This window comes from Ricinus communis, chromosome 10 (genome assembly GCF_019578655.1).
Source record: "Ricinus communis isolate WT05 ecotype wild-type chromosome 10, ASM1957865v1, whole genome shotgun sequence".
In the NCBI taxonomy this organism is placed as follows: domain Eukaryota; kingdom Viridiplantae; phylum Streptophyta; class Magnoliopsida; order Malpighiales; family Euphorbiaceae; genus Ricinus; species Ricinus communis.
Window position 1 is genome coordinate 12,625,627 of NC_063265.1, and position 17,165 is coordinate 12,642,791.

Consider the following 17,165-nt stretch of genomic DNA (forward strand, 5'->3'; position numbering starts at 1 on the left):
TCAAATTCAAAATGTTTTTTATATTTTTCTCTTTATTACAAAAAGTATGTGATTTTGATTTTTGAGAGAATTAAGTGTTCTATAATAAAACAAATAGTCAAATTTTAAATATAAAAGCTATAGCATTAACATTAATTGTAATTTTATAAATAATAACTAAATAATCTAAAACCGTTTTTAATTCTTTAGAACTAAATTTAATATTATATATTAAAATAAAATAGTATAATAAGAGATATTTTTGTTATTATTAATTGAAGGATTTCTAAAAGATTAGTTAAATATTTTCAACCAAATTTTAATATGGCGTCTCATATTTTATTGACTTATAATAATTTTATCAATGTATTATAAATTAATATCTATTTATATATGAAATAATTTTTTTATTAGAATAGTAAACATCAAATTAAAAAGTAATACATTCTATTAGATTTGTTTTTGTTATTATTGAAATATTGAAAGGATATTATTTATGTGATGAATTGTTAATACAGAATTTTGAGATTATTAAGCATGTGTGATCTGTTATATACAAGTATACTTGCAACGGTTCTTTGTTGTCTATGATCCTATTCTAACGTTCTTTTCTAGCTTGAGAAGGGTGGAAGTGACCTTTCTTCCTTAGGGAAGAAAGGTTGCTCCTTTTCCCTGTTTTGATGCCTGTGATGATCCAGTCTGAGGCTATGACCAAATTTTGTCCGCTGGTTCTTCCCGGAGGTCCCGGACCGCTGGTCCTCACGATTGTGCTTTGGTCTTGTTCCTCAACACTCCCCCTCAAGGTGGGTTCAAATAAATTAATGGAACCCATCTTGGTGAGAAGCCTATGATGATGAGATTTGTCTAGAGCCTTAGTAAAGATGTCTGCCAATTGTTCATTGCTCCTGATAAATGGAGTTTTAATTTCTCCAGATTGAACCTTTTCTCTTATAAAGTGACAATCTACCTCGATGTGTTTAGTGCGCTCGTGAAAAATGGGGTTTGAGGCAATATGTCTTGCTACTTGATTATCACAGTACATCTTTATTGGTTCTTTGATCTTAATCCTTATATCTGTAAGAACTTGCTTGATCCATATTAATTCGCTGGCTGTTGATGCCATTGCTCTGTATTCTGCCTTTGCACTAGATCCGCGCTTGGTCGGTTTGATGGGTCGGGTCGGCCCAGAAGCGACCCATGAATTGCCGGCCGACCGATGGGTTGAGCCTTGGGCCAGAATTGGCCCATATACAGTTGGACTAGGTGGCCGATATGGACCCGCTTTCCACGTCAATAACGCATCATAACCCTTAGGGTTAGATGCGTTCAGCATACTCACGCCGCCAAACCTTTCTTCTTTTCTTCGCTCGTCTCTGTCCCTTCTGTCCCCAGTCCTTCCGTGCTCTCCTCGATTAAGCGTCGGGCGAAGGTGCGGGTGTAGATGCTACATCTCGTGACGTTGTTAGGCGTCCCTCGCACCCGAGCCAACTCTCGCGGGTGAGAGATGAAGGCCCTATTTTCTGTGTCATTCTGGTTTTTCATGGCTCCCATAGTGGCTCGCCTGGTTTCCTCTTGTTGCACAAGGGCGATAACCGAGTCGAGTCTGGGGAGTTTGCTAGATAACAGGATCTGTGATCGAACCGCCTCGTAGCTTGACTCGAGCCCGCCCAGGTAAGTGAACACAAGGTCTTACTCCACTCTCTGCCTTATTTCCTCTGGATCAGTAGTGAGTAGGAGGTAGTTTGTAGCTCCTCCTACCGAGTTAATATCTCGGTTGCGTAACTCGCACTGGACCGAGTTCCTTGTTTTATTTGTGCCAATTCCTGTTTCAACTGGAATATATGCGCAAAGTTTTGTTCTTGCCCGTATAATCGCTTCGAGTCAGCTCCCATATAGCTGTGATGATGCCGAGTGTATAGCTCGCAACTGAGGCTCGATTGTGTTGGTTAGAAGCGACATGACCATGTGGTCAGTCGTCTACCAATCTTCGATGGCCTCATTTTCTTCCTTTCTTGGTTGATCTGGGTTGATTGGTTGTGGTTTCTTTTGAGTCCCTGTGATAAAACCAATTTTTTTTCTTCCACTGAGGCCGATGTATACTGCCCTCGACCATTGGAAATAATTTTGACTGCCTGTTAAGGTTATATTGGTGAGCTTGGTAAGATCGTTTTAAGACATGATGAGAAATTTGTTTGGTTGGATATTTGATTATTTTTCTGGGTAAGTGATGACAGGATCACTCCTGCTTTGATACCATATTGAAATATTGAAAGGATATTATTTCTGTGATGAATTGTTAATACAGAATTCTGAGATTATTAAGCATGTGTGATCTGTTATATACAAGTATACTTGCAACGGTTCTTTGCTGTCTATGATCTTATTCTAACGTTCTTTTCTAGCTTGGGAAGGGTGGAAGTGACCTTTCTTCCTTGCTCATTTTCCCTGTTTTGATGCCTGTGATGATCCAGTCTGAGGCTATGACCAACAGTCTTTGTCTGTTGGTTCTTCCTGGAGGTCCTGGACTGTTGGTCCTTGCTGATTGTGCTTTGGTCTTGTTCCTCAACAGTTATTATTTCTTAAATTACCATAAAAAAACTTTAAAATAATAAAGAGTTTACTAGGTTATCATTTTTCATCTATTAGTATATGAATGTAAATCAAAAGTCATGTAAAAAGAATTATCCAAAAATTTAAAAACTGTAGAGTATAGATACAAAATTAATCAAATTTGCTTCAGTATTTTAGCCTTGAAATAGTTTATATAATCAAATTACAAAAACAAAAGTTATATGTATAAGAAGTATAGCAATTTTGCTATGGTTGGAAATGAGATAATTATATTAACAATCTCTAAATTTTGCATTTAAATTTAATTTAGTAATTTAATTTTTTATTTATTCATTTCATTCAATTTTATTTTCCTTTTAGAGTTTAGTTATTTTCGCAATGTATTTTTATTTTAAAGTCACTTCTTTTTATTGGTTATTTTAAGAATGTAATTAGATAATTAAAATAAAATAAATTCGATATTAAGCATTGATCAAGGATAAAATCACAAACAAAATTTGTTTAGGGATAATTTTTTTCTCAAAATTCGAATAGTTGGAAGTTTAATGAAAATCATCGCACCAAAATAAAATAGAGAAATCCATGAATCAATAAATTACTTAAAGATATAGTAATTTACTTTCATATGATTAAAATGATATGCAGGAGCTGCAAACAGAAATCATTTCATTATTTTTGTTTTCACAAAATTTTAGTACTTATGATCAGATAGACACAAGTAATTGACATAAATAAGATATAATGTGTGTATATATAATATGTATATGTATTTTAAAGCAAGAACATATTAAGGCCATTATGTATGAAGGTAAGAAGAGAAGGGGTAAAAGGACTCTATAGTTTGATTTTACTAAAGAAGAACAGATCCATGTCTGTGTAGAAGTAATGCTGTTCACTAACATCAAAAGAATTAAAGAACAGAAAACCTGAAGGGCAAGGTGAAGTTACGGGTTTTCTTATTTATACAAATTCAGGGAAATCTAGTTGTGTGTATTTAGGGCAAGCATACATAGGCAATACAACACACAGACAGACTAAAAAGTGAAAAAGAAAAAAGTTGTTGCTTTCAAGGTCTCGTCAAGTAGGGTGCATAAGGCACTCCTGTTGGCTTGATCCAGCTATCTCCTCGGAGAAATCTTCCTGGTGTGAAATCTATGGCGTGCTGGCGAGAAACAGGCTTAATTCCGTTCCATTTTACACGGTTTTTCATGTCCGAACCAGGACCGTAGTTATTGTATTCTCCATACCAACAAGTTTTCAGTCCAAAACTTCCGAACCAAGGGGACCATCCTTCAGGTTGAATCAAATCATCAATGAAAGTCTCCATGATGATTGTTCTTGAGAACTCTTTCCACGGCCTGCCAAGATATGACTTGTACTGGTCCTTGACAGGTTCCAATTCAGGATGAGCAGTGATTGTGCTGTTTTGAATGATAATAGCTGATGGTTGTCTCCTTGCCTTCCTGCCTTGTGCAGTCACTATGCACTGTTGGTTTTCTAAAGGCTTGCGAACCAAGAATGTACAATTTTGGAAGACGACTGGCGCATCACCAAATACGAAATCGATGGTTCCTGAAACGGTGCAATCACGGTAGAACTGGCGCTTGGCATGTGTGTATAGTGTGTCTTGGTAACCATCCATTGAGCAATTGTAGAAGACAGCATAATCTGATGAAACCCTCAATGCTACAGCTTGATGTTTAATGGCACCAGCACTATTTTCAAACCCAATATTCCTAGCCACAAAGTTGTCTCCAATAACAGCTGCATCACCAAATATTCCAATTTGTATAAATTTTGAGCACATTAATGAAAATTAAGGATTTGTGGTCGGAAAAGCAATGCTGCAACGAGCAATTAATATCGAGTCTCACAGATGAGTAATGGTTCTAATTACTGTAATGAGTCACTAAGTACAGCCACTTACCTGTAATATATTGATGATATAGAAAAGGCAAAATTTCTATTCTAGAAAAGGTTAATTAGGAGGGCATACTTACCAACTGTTGCGGTGCGGTAGGTGTTGATTCCGTCGACAAAATTCTTGCTACCAGTGATGCGAGTCTTATCAGGACCATCTCCAATAACCACCAAGTTGGTCATGCTCCTATTGAACTCAACATACTCTTCGTAGATTCCTTCCTTGATATAAAGCACAAAAGTCTCGTTGCTCTTTTTGGGGATTTGTGGCAATGCTTCGAGGATAGTTTTGTAGTCTCCACTGCCATCCTTAGCAACAACAAGATCTGGCTTAATATTTGAAGGAGGAGCACTAAGGAGTCGTCGTGTACCAGGATCGATCCAGGCAGGAAATGCTTGGGATATATCACCATGTCCTGCAACAGGAATGTCATCCTGAAGAAGGCGGCGACTTACACCTGGGATCTGAAGATCTGTAAGCACAGAAGAGATTCCTGAAACAATGTCAAGACCATTGCTACTCATTTCCATTGCAGTCTTTAATGCCTTCTTCATTTTCTCTCCAGCATTGGTAGTTGTATTTTCGAATGCATCCAGGCAAGTCTCTTCGTAAGTAATGGCAGCGCTAAGCCAAGTCTTTATGTCTGCCATCAGTTCATCCAATTGGCTAAAATCAAAGTCTGCAACTTTTTCCAAGGAGCTCCGAAGCTCATTAATAGACATGGTCATGAGTTCTTTGCAGCTATTAAGAGCACCACGAGTTCTTGGATCCTTTTCGAGTTCTAGCAAGGTAAGTGATTTCTTGGAAGCAGAATCAATTTGTTTCTCAGCAAGCTTGAATGCAATCTTAATAAGTTCTTTGGGGTCGGTCGTGTTTCCTGCAGATTTTGCAAGGCTTCGTTCGCATGTTTGCTTATAATATGTGGGCTGGCAAAGAGTTTTGATGGCTTTCATGGAGGCAGACACCTCTTTGCTTTTGTGGTTTTTTCCGTTAATGTCATCTTCGCTCTCTCCATCATTGTTGAAACCAATACTAACGGTGACAGCAACCACCATAGCTACAAGGAGAAAAGAAGAGACGCCAATAATGGCTAATCTCTTCTTCCTCTTTGAATCTTCTCCGTAGGACATTTTCGAGGCTGGACAATCTTCAATATACCAAAAGGGAGGGAGAAAGAAAAATGGGATAACACACCACTTTTCTTTCCCTCAAGATTGTTTTCCTAACTTTTTTTCTTAATGTTTTCTTTTTCCTATTTTCTTTACGAAAAAAGATAAAAATTCTCCCCAGAACGCAAATCAAAGGCAGCTGCAGTTCAAGGGAGAGGGATTTCGAAGAGCCAATGATATGGCCTCCCACTTGTTTGGAATTCTTGAAACACCTCCCGAGTTGTGGTTGCTGAGACAAGAAAAGTATTTATAAATAAGTTTAAATTTAAAGAGAGTTATGTCTCATAGTTAGTTAGTTCTGTTAGGAAATTTGAGGCATAAGGAGAGGAAAGAGGGCAACCGATTCTTGGTTGTCATTGCTTTTCTAAACTGAAGATATATACAGCTTTATTAGAACCAATTTTCTTGGTGTTTTCTTTAAATTTCATCTCTTCTACTCTTTTATCTCCATTGATTTCTCCTCTTATTTCGCAATTTTTTAGCACATAATCTCAACATTACACCCAAAAAGTATGCATTTACCATCTACTAATTAAGGATACCTTTTAAGTTTAACCATGCATTAATACATTAATGCGTCTAGGTCTTCCTTTGGTCAGCAGGCAAAGCCTACATGAAATTAACTAATTAGACTCCATTAAATTATTATTTTCTTTTTGAAAAGTTTGTGTATATATTCTATTTTAATGAATAAATAGGAGTGACAATTACAAATATCCCCTTGAACTTTCCCAATTTCTACACTTTTGTCTTTCATTTCTTAAAGATATGCATCATTTTATATTCTCTTCGTTAGAATGGTTCTTCTATTAGTCTCTACTACTTTCTTTGGTTAAAATACTGATGTCATGGACTAATTTAATTGGTCAAGTAAAATGTTAGGAATAAAGATACTATATGTAAAATAAAATAATGTCTATAACTAAAGTTAATTTTTCATTTGTAATCACTCAACTACCGAACTAATTAATGAAAGTTTACGTACACCAAAAGAATGAAAGTGTATAATTTTATAAGAATAGAAATAAAAATGTATAATGAAATAAATATTAGAGATATATGTGATTATTCTAAAAAGGCTTACCTTGGTTAATATAATGGTCACTGAACTTTATATTTAGTTTTATTTTACTCATAAAATTTTAATTTATTTTTTCTCAGTCATTCAATTTTAATTTTGTTTCAATCTAGTCACTTTGCAAATAAAAAAATTGAGACATGGCAAAAAAATCAATAAGAAAAGAGCAATTAAGGAAAAAAATGACATGTAAGTTTTTTTATTGTCAGAGTGACTAAAATTATAGCCAAAACTAAAATTAAATAATTGAAATAAAATAAATTAAAATCTAATTGATTAAAATGAATTAAATATAAAAATCAATAATCATTTTTAATATGAGATTGACCCAATTACCGAAAAATTATTGCCTTTTAACATATTTAACTAGTTGTTTAATTATGTTGCATTTAAACACCAAGTTTTCAGTTTTTTCTTAATTTTACTATTTCGGGCAATTTTTTTAGATAATGTGCTGAGACTAGCTCACGTGGCAATAGATAAGAGAAATTTTTTCGAATGAGTGAGCAAATAACTAAGCTGATTCATCAAAACGTTGCGTTTTAGAGAACAAAAATAAATTGATAGTAAAAAAAATAGAATAAACCACCTTAATTTTTCTTTTGAATTTAAGAGTTAGGTTTTTAGAAAACAACCCCAAATTCCACCAAACGCAATATCATCAAACTTTTTTTTTTTTGCTCATTCTTTGTTTCTTGATTCTTTTTGTTTTCTACTCTGTGCGTTCATTTAGGTTATCTTCTTTTTCTGTTCATTGATATTCCATAGAAATCATAAATGGTAACAAAAAAGACAAACAAAATCTCTATGGTAAACCTAACCCTTCTAAATCAACCCAATAAGAATACAAAGCAAAAATACTTAGATATTGCCTGCAAAGAAACGCAAAATCCCTCATACTGGAAGTGGAAGAGATACAAGTAATGAAGATAGTACCAGGGACAAAAAAATCCTAAACGTACGATTCAGATCGCAAGTGGGAATCTAAGAGGCTTAAAAAAGAAGAAGAGAAAATTCTGAATTTGAAAGCCTTGATAAATGAACATGTCACTGGGTTCTGAAAGTACAAAAGTCTGACGAAATTCAAAGGTTTCTTGATTTTCTTAAATTCTTTGATGAAAAAATATGGAAGAAGCAGAAACCCAAGAACAAGCAAGAGTCATCAGAGGATTGACAGTGAGGAAAGAGGTTGCAGGCAAGGTAGAGACCAAGAAAATATTGACGAACAAATTCTTCTATTGCTCAATGAGATTTTTTGCTCGGAGTTCATTTGGATGCGTCAAGAACTGCCAGATTCGAAGATGTCTCGCAAGGATGCAATGCTGTCGCTGGAAGCTAAACTCGAAAATTGTAAGAAGAAAATTACAGAGATGAAACCAAAGCTTAATTGCTCGCTGGAATGTTTGAATTACTTGAGATAATCAACAAGAAACTCTTGTTAGAGGAAAAGTTGAAGACTAAAGATGTATGTCTTTCAAAGATTATGTTCCAAATCTAGGTTGTTACTTTCAAACCCTAAAATGCATTGTTTTGGTGAGTCAGCCTAGTTATTTGCTGACTCATCAATAAAAAGAAAAAGAAATTGATTTCCGAGTGCCACATAAGCTATTTCACCGGATTATTTGAAAATATTGCTCAGAATAGTGAAATTGAAAGAAAAAAATTGAAAGTTGGGTGTACAAATGCAATTTTTTTAACAATTAATTAAATATGTTAAAGAAAATTGAAAGTTGTTTGGTAATTAGGCCTATGAGATTATGTTGTAAGAATTCTAGGCAAGTTTTTTGGCTAAACTCACAGGGTTAGCCAAGCGGCCCAAGATGTAATATAAAAGGTGCAGTCTCCAGGTTGAACCATCGGAACCAATTAATAATAAAAGATGGTGAGTTCAATGAAAGCACTTGGAAAACCCTAGTTCAAGTTTTGGCTTTCCAAAGGCAACTGGTCTAATAATAGCAAGTGACGATCGAGGCGCCAATATATTTAGATAATCTTACTAATTAGATGATGTGACCAGTTAGATAATTCAAAACTTCATTTGTCAATTAAGTTTTGATTAGTTCATGTTTCTTTAGAATTATGTCTCTTTTAAGGGGTTTGTTACCTGATAGTACCTCTTTATTTTTCTCCTTCTAATTCTCCAAACTTCCAAGTAATAGCATAATGATTTGTCCTTCTATATGATTTTTTTTTAATAAACATTTTAATGATTTTTTCCCTAATTCTTTTAGATTCTTAATTAATTAATTGATGCTGGTTTAACCTAATTTGGTAGTCTGATTTTGTGCTGAGGATGCACGTTCTTAAGCATTGAAATGCAATCTTCCAGTTACAGACAGAATGTGGTCTTCATGTCTTGGGAATCATGTGTATATCCAAAATCATAAATCCTCTTTTGTTGTGCCCTAAAAATATTATATAGTACGTAATTTCTCCTTTTCTCATTATGACACGTGCTTGTCTTATTTTACATAATCAATTTAAATAATTTTAAATGAACATTATGTTTCTCTCATTACATAAGACTGAGAAACATGTTTCATCTTCAAAACAAATGCCAAAGAAAGAAAATAAAATAATCTTAGAGACATGGAGATGATTAATTGTCACCCTCAATATGAAAAATCACTGTAACCCACCAAAATAAGGCACTCCGCTTGTAGGCAACCACGCATCTCCTTGTATGAATTTGGATACAGTGAAGCTATCTGCATCGGTCGCATTAAAATCACGATCATAACCAGGCCAGATGACTCTATTGCTAATATCTGATCCCGGACCGTGGTTATCAAATTCAGCATAATGAAGTGTAGCAAGAGCAAAATCTCCTGACCATGGAGCCCAACCAGCAGGGCCGATTAGGCTATCTATAAAAGATTGCATGACAACAGTTCTCGAATACTCCTTCCATGGCCTGCCTAGGTAAGTCTTTGTGGTGCCATTGCTTGATGCCAAATCTTCAGCTGCTATTATACTGCAATTCTGAATTGAAGTGCCGGTGTTTTGGTTAGGGTCAGTTCGGCCTTGTGCAGTTATGGTATTGAACTGGTTACTCAATGGCAGTCTCGAATAAATCTTGCAGTTCTGGAAGACAACCGCAGCGTTACCGAATATGAAATCTATGGTGCCATATATCTCACAGTCTCTGTAGAACTGCCTCAGAGAATGAGTATATAAGGTGTCTTGGTAACCCTCAAAGCTGCAGTTGTAGAATGCTGATAAATCTGCTCCATTTCTAACTGCTACTGCTTGGTGCTTTACTGCTCCTGCTGTATTCTGAAATGTTATGTTCACTGCTACAAATCCTTGCCCAACAACAGCTGCACATCAATAAAAAAGAAAAAATTCCATTAAATTTATCAATTTCTCTTAAATAATCTAGTATGTACTAGTAGCTAGTATGGTATAATTTCTAGAGGTGGTAAATGGGATATCATCCTGATTTGATCCAAGCCAATGAGCTCAAATGGGTGTCTAGATTCTAAGTTTGCTTTAGCATTAGAAAAGAGACGTTTTCCTAGTGGCTAGCTAGATTATATTTCAGCAAGAACATCATTGACCGAGATAGCGCGTGATGAAAATTATTGTAGCTTAATTACCAAATGTAGCAGAATTGAATGTAGTCCATCCATCAACATTATTCCGGTTGCCAGTTATCACCGTCTGGTTAATACCATCTCCGATCATCATCAAATATTTCTTGTTTTTAGCTATTGAAACATATTCATTATAAACTCCAGCAACCACATAAATGGCGAAATATCCGTCGCTAATAGCTGTATTATTAGGTGCAGCAGCCACCGCGCCATTAATGGTAGTAAAATCTCCACCTCCATACGGATTCACCACCACTATTTGTCCCACAAAAACGCCATTTGTAAATTCTTCAAGCAGTTTTCTTCCAATGGGAAAACTTTTCCTAGCTCCCGCTCTGAAACTAGAAAATATCTGCTTCCTTTCTGTTAGAAATCTACCTTTTATTGTTTTAGGAATCCAACCATGGCTAAAAAGAGCAAGAGAAGTGCTGTAATGCTTGCTTCCATTAGAAAGATGACCTGACAGGTCATTCAAGACACTTGAAGCTGATGCTAAAGATTGAAGCCCTTCAAGACAGGTTTCTTGATTGGTCAAAGTTGCACTGAACAAGGTTAATAAATCACTAGTTAACAAGCTCTGAAGATCATCGTCAGAATTTATATTTTCAAGTGCATATGACAAGGACTCAATGTTTAGTTGAGCTAAGAGCTGGCAATCTTCAAGGGCACGGATGGTGGATTGGTACGATGTAGAAGGAAGCCTTAAATAATATTGAACAAGCGAAAGAAATTTTCTTGAGTTTGTTAAGGATTGGGAAATGGAAATCTTAGCATAGTCATGAATGGTGCCAGGCTGGTTATATGGTAAGGAGGATTTGCAAAAGATTGGGTAAGGGGTGGAGTTGCAAAGGGTTTCTGGTGTCTTGAAAATGGGTAAAGAGATTGCAAGGGAAAGAGAGAAGAAGAGCATGAAAAGGAGAGAAATGGTGCTTAACAAAGAAAGCTTGGCAGCCATGGTTATGACAAAGAAAGATTCAGATAATAATGGGAATTAAGGGTGGATAAAGGCTTTATATATAAACCCACAAAACTTATGAACTAATTAAAACCGGGTTAGATCTTAACATAGATGAATATATCTTCACCACTAAAATACATAAACTTCATGAATAAATAAAAATATCATTATTTAAGATTGATTTTTTATCCGCAACATCATATAATAATTCAATGAATACATATAAAAGACATTAATTATCATAAGAAATTATAGGAAAAAAAATCATTAAACTAAATTATTAATTAAGGTGATAACCTGAGTTGACTATTATAATAATAGAAAAAGAAAAAAGAAGAAGGAAACGTGAGTCGCATTAAGGGATTGGATAATATGTTGGGCATGTCTTTCTTGTATTCCAAATCTCTTGTAGCTTGCACAATTTTCTTTTTATTTGACCTTTTAAATCCAACAATAGGAGCAACCTTCAATCTGAATATCGTTAAATATGCAGCAATATAAGGTTTTTAATGGAAAATGTCAACTAATTCTCCTCTTTTATTTTGTTTTTTCTTAATTTCACTCTAGCTATACCTTTTCCAACAAATAAAATTAATATGGTTATCTACATATTAGTTGATGTTCCTTATAAAAAAATATAGACTGTAATCCAGCCAATAAGGAAACTGTTTTTGAATTCATGTATATTCCTGTTTAATTACCACCAATTATATTAATCCCATTTTAAAAGAGACTAAAATATGTGTCAAGGACCTGAGACATGCACCTGACTGTGATAGAAAAAAGAGAAAAAAAGAAAATCAAGCTTTGGAAGTCTTTGGGAATCAAGAAAGGAAGAGAAAGTTCTGAGAAAGAGAAAACTGTGGTGAGGAACAGAGGGAAGAGATGAGATGAGGATTTGAGAAAGATGGGTGAGTGAAGTTGAGAGGTATTAACTGGAATGAGTAATTCCCTTAACAATTCTGTTATTTATACAATCAAGAGAGGTAGTACATGTAACTAACTAATCTTGGCTACTTAAACAAACTCAACTATCTCTAACTAACACATCAGTCTGATTTTCTAAGCCTGTGGGTGCAGCTATTGATTGTTAATATTATAGTTATATGCAAATACACAGCAATCAGAGAAATGGAAAAGTGACATTGGCAGCCATGGTTCCTGCAGAAATTCATAACTCATTATAATACTCAGCAATGATTTGTGAAATGAGTGTCATTCTCGAAACAACATCATTTTAACATGAAGCCAAAGTAAAATTGATGTCAGTTTCTGAACATGATACACATATTTCATTGCTTCTTTCTTGTACTTTAAACAAGTATAATAACAATGTCTTCTCGCCAAAATCCACCAGAATGTAAGCAACTTGATCGATGGCTTGAGAACACAATGTTTAAGAATATCAAAGGCATAAACACCACTTATTTTCCTGTAAATATTGAATCAGAAAAAAGAAATTAAAAAAGCAATTTCCTCAATACTTTTTGCAAATAATTATTCAATAGCAGAATAATGCACATGTTTCAATTTTCTTTGTTGTTGAAACCCACTACTTGTTTAGTTGTCACCTGCCTAAATATAGATATTTCATTTGCATAAGACTGAAAAATTCACACCTCACACACACTTGGACAATGCCAGCCATGGGCTGGTAATTTATGTTCAGAATCATTCAATTCTGTATCTCTGGCATTGTAATGAGAAAACTTAATAAAGAAAAATACCTGGTTTTAAATTATTTGTTATTTCTATATACAGTCAGCAACCTGAAGTTCACTATATACATCCTTTCTGCTCCTTATTACTTTTGCTTTATCATTCTGTATTTCGAGTACCTGAAGAACAATAGAGGGTCACATTAATAAGAGTTGGATTACTATAGTGAATTTCTCCGGAAAATAAATGTGAAGAGCAGCAAAAAAGCCAAGAAATTCTATTTTTAAACTATACAGGATTGAATAATATAGTTTATTGAACTACACAGCAACTGATTCGAATTAAGTGCTTAGGTTCTCTAAAGATTTTACTTACTGCACGAGCAAAATCTATACAATTAATATTACTTTTCTTCTTCTTTTTCCTGTTCACTTCGTTTATTTCACTAGTTATATAAGAACCAAAATAGAGCAGTCCAATATCAGATTACCTCTGGTCTTGAATTAAGAACGCCACTAGACATTCCCACATCAATGCGCCATACGCTACAGTTATATTTACTGCAGGAAACATGCAGAGTTTAAAAAAGAACACATATACATACACACAAAAAGAATTATGAACCAGTGATGCAAATTGAAACTTCACTATCAGAGAGTAAGGAACAGTACCAATTGACCCCTGCAGTTTGGGGAGTGTGACCGACCACCATTGCTTTAGCACCTGCTGATTGCAACGTCTCTTCAAGAATAGAAAGTATCTGCTAAGCAATAACAATTCCAAGAGTTAGGCAAAACAGTAAGTTAACATTCCAGAGTTCGCAGTTCACTTGAGGTAAAATAAATGAAAGACATAATGCGACAGCAACAATCTCATTTTTGAGAAGGTCACTCTTTCTCCACACTCGATTACATGAAGCTGAATTTAAACGTGGCATCAAATGGATCATTGTGTCTACAGTACTAAGAAAAGGAGGAAAAGAAAAGGCCAGTGAACGTTCACATGCCTGTTTTGTCTGAAAGTCCTCTGATTCTGCCATATCTCTAGAATATAATCGATTCCATACGACACTGTCATAGCCCCTGGTTGCTATGAAAGGAATATCAGGAATAGTATCGCTATCACTAAGGCCCTTCATCCACTGAGAAACTTCCCTGTTTATCCTCTCTATGCCATATGAAACTGCAGAAGTACTAACAATATAATCCGGCATTTTTAATAGAAGGAAACATTTCGCAAGCAATAACAGTAATCATTACAAACTTCTTCCTAATGAAAGTGTTAGTTTTTACCATGGTGAGGAAGAAGCCCGCCATGACAGAATATCCAGTCATTGATCCTGAGTATAACCGAATGTCGGGCCAACTCACACGCCAATGGACCACCTGGTCTTAGCAATACCGATCTGGCAATGACTCCTTTTTGCCTCTGTCCTAATGTTTTAATAACTTTATCAGAATTGTTTTGGATATTTTCGCAAGGAGAAAGGAAAATAAATATTTTTGTCAGACAACAAGAAGGAACTTTCGGATTAGTCAATTTACTAACTATTATGACAGAAAATTTTAGTACCTTCACCAAATTCCAAGGACCCCAGTAACTTTGGGACATTCCCTGATCTTCTTTCCTCCTTTTAGACGCATCAATCCAGCCAACAAATGCATTTTCCCAATCGTATTTGTAGTCATCCAAGTACGCCAGGAAATCGGTGCATTCATCAAATGCACCTGAATCAACATATCTAAAATCTCCTTCCACATTCATAGTTTCATGATTCCCATTGACCTATATATATCAGCATCAGAGCATAACCATCACATGTTCCATGCTAATAAAAGGAGAATCCTACAGCAGAAAACTAAATATTAATGACAAACTGTGCAGGAAATAATGAGATTTTTATGCACAATAAAGAATTAATTGCCACGTTCTAGGATCTTCAATGAACTTGCAACTTAATTTTGATTGTATTTATAAAATGCTTTAGCAGTTTATATTTTCACATATATAGCATGATACAGACTTCTGCCTTATTAACCAAAGCTTCGCCATCCTCGGCAATACAAACCTGGAAAACTGCTCCTCCTTCGGCTTTTGCCTGAATATCCAAAGAACGCAACAAGGACAATATTGCTATCTCATCTTCACCTCGATCAAGTATATCGCCAAGCTGCACTAACACCTACATTTCCAAGAAAACATCACCAGTCACTAGAAGCAAAATAAAACATATAGGTGCAAATTGTGAAAAGAAAAAAGAAAAAAAAAAAAAACTTCAGTATAATACAAACTTGTTTCCTGCATTCAATTAAAAAATAATAATAATAAAAGCGTACTGTTTCTCCACCAATCCACAAGTCTTCTCTATCAGAACTCAATACACCAGCCATCTCAAGTGCGCACCTAGCTTGGTCAAGATCTCCATGCAGGTCCCCAACTGTACAAAAACCATGTACAGAACATTAAAATGAAAAGCGAAACCAATTTACAAGAAATTGCTTTCGTAAAGAAATGCTCGACATTCATTCTAAAATCATCCCAAAAGATCTTCAAAAAGGTCCTCTTAACGTCTGAAAAAAATCTATTTTTGACTTTGATAAGCCTAAATGCCACTTCTCAAGACATATCCATATTGGACATAGAATAATTAGACATTTTGGGTATAAACACTCAAAAAAATTGCATAGTACCAGCTTAACATGCATAAAATGGCAAAAATGAGGTCACTTGGCTCAAATTCTGTTTAGGTAATTGGATCATATGAAATTCATAACTAAAATCCAGTAAAGACCACCAAAATAACTAAGTTTCTTCCTGTTACAGGATGGAGGCTTAAAGAATAGGTTAATAGAGGTGATGAGCTATAAGCCCACAGAGTTTCAATTAGGAGGACATATGTAATCAACGAGGTTATGCATGCATCAAGAAACATGCCTGTTGTTTAGTCCTAAACAAGCTAATTTTCTTTGGGTACCAAGACTACACCTGGGAAATAGCAAGAACTACTTAAAAGAATAAATATGCAAAGATGGGAACTGAACAAGAGTATGATAACAAAGAAACCGTAAAAGAAGAGAACAAAAAAGAAAAGAAAAGAAGTAACCAGCAACAATACGGCGACCAGGAGCAGAGACAAAAGTAGGAGGGTCTCCACTGATAATTATAGGCTTTAAGGCTCTTCTGCTGCTGCTTCTACCATTACCATTAACATTACTCAAGCCGTAATAGCAAGAATATGTTTCTCTAAGTTTCCTTAGAGGTAGAGATAAAGAACTTAGATACAACAAAGAAGCCATTTATTTTATATATCTATTTGATCTTACACCATAATAAACATCAAAAATTGTACTCTTCATTTGAAGAAAGCAACTCCTCGGTTGTTCTCAGGATGATGAACAGAGAAGAGGAGGGAGTTTTAGCCATGTATTTGCTTGCTTCTTTTTATCTTTTATCCCCTGTTTATGATATGGCAAGATATCTCGTGGATGAAGATTCTTCACATGTTTGGCATAATATATAATTTTTTTCAACTATTTTAAAGGGCCAACTCAAAAACATTAACTTGTTTTTCATGGTATATCTTTCTCAAAATTAATAATTATTATTTCATCCTATCGAATGCTCAAATATTTATTATATAGCGAAATGAGAATTAAAATCAACATATTTTTCGACAAATGATAAAATAAATATTTTATTAAACTAATAGAACACAATTTTCAGAAAATTGTCATATATTAAAAAATAATTCATTGATAATTATTTATATTTGATGAAGATAATTATTTTTATGGTAATTTACAAAATGAATTTTTAATTAAAAATATTATGAAATAAATTTTAACTTTAAAATCATTAACTGTTAAGAAGTTATTGATAAAAGTTAACTAGTTTTATTAAATAGATTATAATATTTCAATTAAAGAGAGTTATCTTTTCTAACAAGCAGAATAAAATTTAAAAATTTAATTTAATTTTGAAAAAACTAAAAAATAAATACTAATTACTAATTTATTATCTATATTTTCATATAGTTCGTTATTTATTTTTTCAATTACACGAAGGGAAAACTCACTTAAAATTATTAATTAGTAGAATGTTTAATTCACCATACAAACCCTGAAATAGGATACTGTTGAATCCAATAGTCATAACTCATCACTAATACAACAGTAATCAGATAGTCATAAATTGCAATAAAGTTATATGATAATGCCATTGTAATATATTCAAA

General features: G+C 34.3%; 3 protein-coding genes across 3 annotated transcripts; all 3 read right to left on the bottom strand.

Moving 5' to 3' along the window:
- Positions 1 to 3,367: 3,367 nt before the first annotated feature.
- On the bottom strand, positions 3,368 to 5,861 carry LOC8287115 (probable pectinesterase/pectinesterase inhibitor 21). The gene is made up of 2 exons (XM_002512413.3): positions 4,551 to 5,861; positions 3,368 to 4,314 (listed from the first exon to the last, which is right to left on the bottom strand). Exons 1-2 carry the CDS (start codon positions 5,599 to 5,601, stop codon positions 3,617 to 3,619), a joined length of 1,749 nt encoding a protein of 582 aa, XP_002512459.1. The 5' UTR covers positions 5,602 to 5,861; the 3' UTR covers positions 3,368 to 3,616.
- Positions 5,862 to 8,994: 3,133 nt separating this feature from the next.
- Positions 8,995 to 11,316, bottom strand: LOC8287116 (pectinesterase). The gene is made up of 2 exons (XM_002512414.3): positions 10,318 to 11,316; positions 8,995 to 10,038 (listed from the first exon to the last, which is right to left on the bottom strand). Exons 1-2 carry the CDS (start codon positions 11,267 to 11,269, stop codon positions 9,344 to 9,346), a joined length of 1,647 nt encoding a protein of 548 aa, XP_002512460.3. The 5' UTR covers positions 11,270 to 11,316; the 3' UTR covers positions 8,995 to 9,343.
- Positions 11,317 to 12,430: 1,114 nt separating this feature from the next.
- LOC8287117 (shewanella-like protein phosphatase 1) lies at positions 12,431 to 16,413 on the bottom strand. The gene is made up of 10 exons (XM_015714952.3): positions 16,035 to 16,413; positions 15,268 to 15,368; positions 15,000 to 15,113; positions 14,504 to 14,716; positions 14,224 to 14,359; positions 13,938 to 14,113; positions 13,603 to 13,691; positions 13,422 to 13,491; positions 13,000 to 13,110; positions 12,431 to 12,704 (listed from the first exon to the last, which is right to left on the bottom strand). Exons 1-9 carry the CDS (start codon positions 16,225 to 16,227, stop codon positions 13,024 to 13,026), a joined length of 1,179 nt encoding a protein of 392 aa, XP_015570438.1. The 5' UTR covers positions 16,228 to 16,413; the 3' UTR covers positions 12,431 to 12,704; positions 13,000 to 13,023.
- Positions 16,414 to 17,165: the final 752 nt, after the last annotated feature.

Bases quoted from the DNA above. Each gene is read 5' to 3' on its own strand.
- LOC8287115 (XM_002512413.3), bottom strand. From the start codon at position 5,601: ATGTCCTACGGAGAAGATTCAAAGAGGAAGAAGAGATTAGCCATTATT. The intron at 4,315-4,550 runs GTAAGTATGCCC...TTGGTGATGCAG, and splicing joins CTACCGCACCGCAACAGTTG to CTGTTATTGGAGACAACTTT.
- LOC8287116 (XM_002512414.3), bottom strand. From the start codon at position 11,269: ATGGCTGCCAAGCTTTCTTTGTTAAGCACCATTTCTCTCCTTTTCATG. The intron at 10,039-10,317 runs GTAATTAAGCTA...ATTGATGTGCAG, and splicing joins ATTCAATTCTGCTACATTTG to CTGTTGTTGGGCAAGGATTT.
- LOC8287117 (XM_015714952.3), bottom strand. From the start codon at position 16,227: ATGGCTTCTTTGTTGTATCTAAGTTCTTTATCTCTACCTCTAAGGAAA. The intron at 15,369-16,034 runs GTTACTTCTTTT...GTTTTTGTACAG, and splicing joins TGGTCGCCGTATTGTTGCTG to TTGGGGACCTGCATGGAGAT. The intron at 13,692-13,937 runs GCATGTGAACGT...ATTGCTTAGCAG, and splicing joins AGGACTTTCAGACAAAACAG to ATACTTTCTATTCTTGAAGA.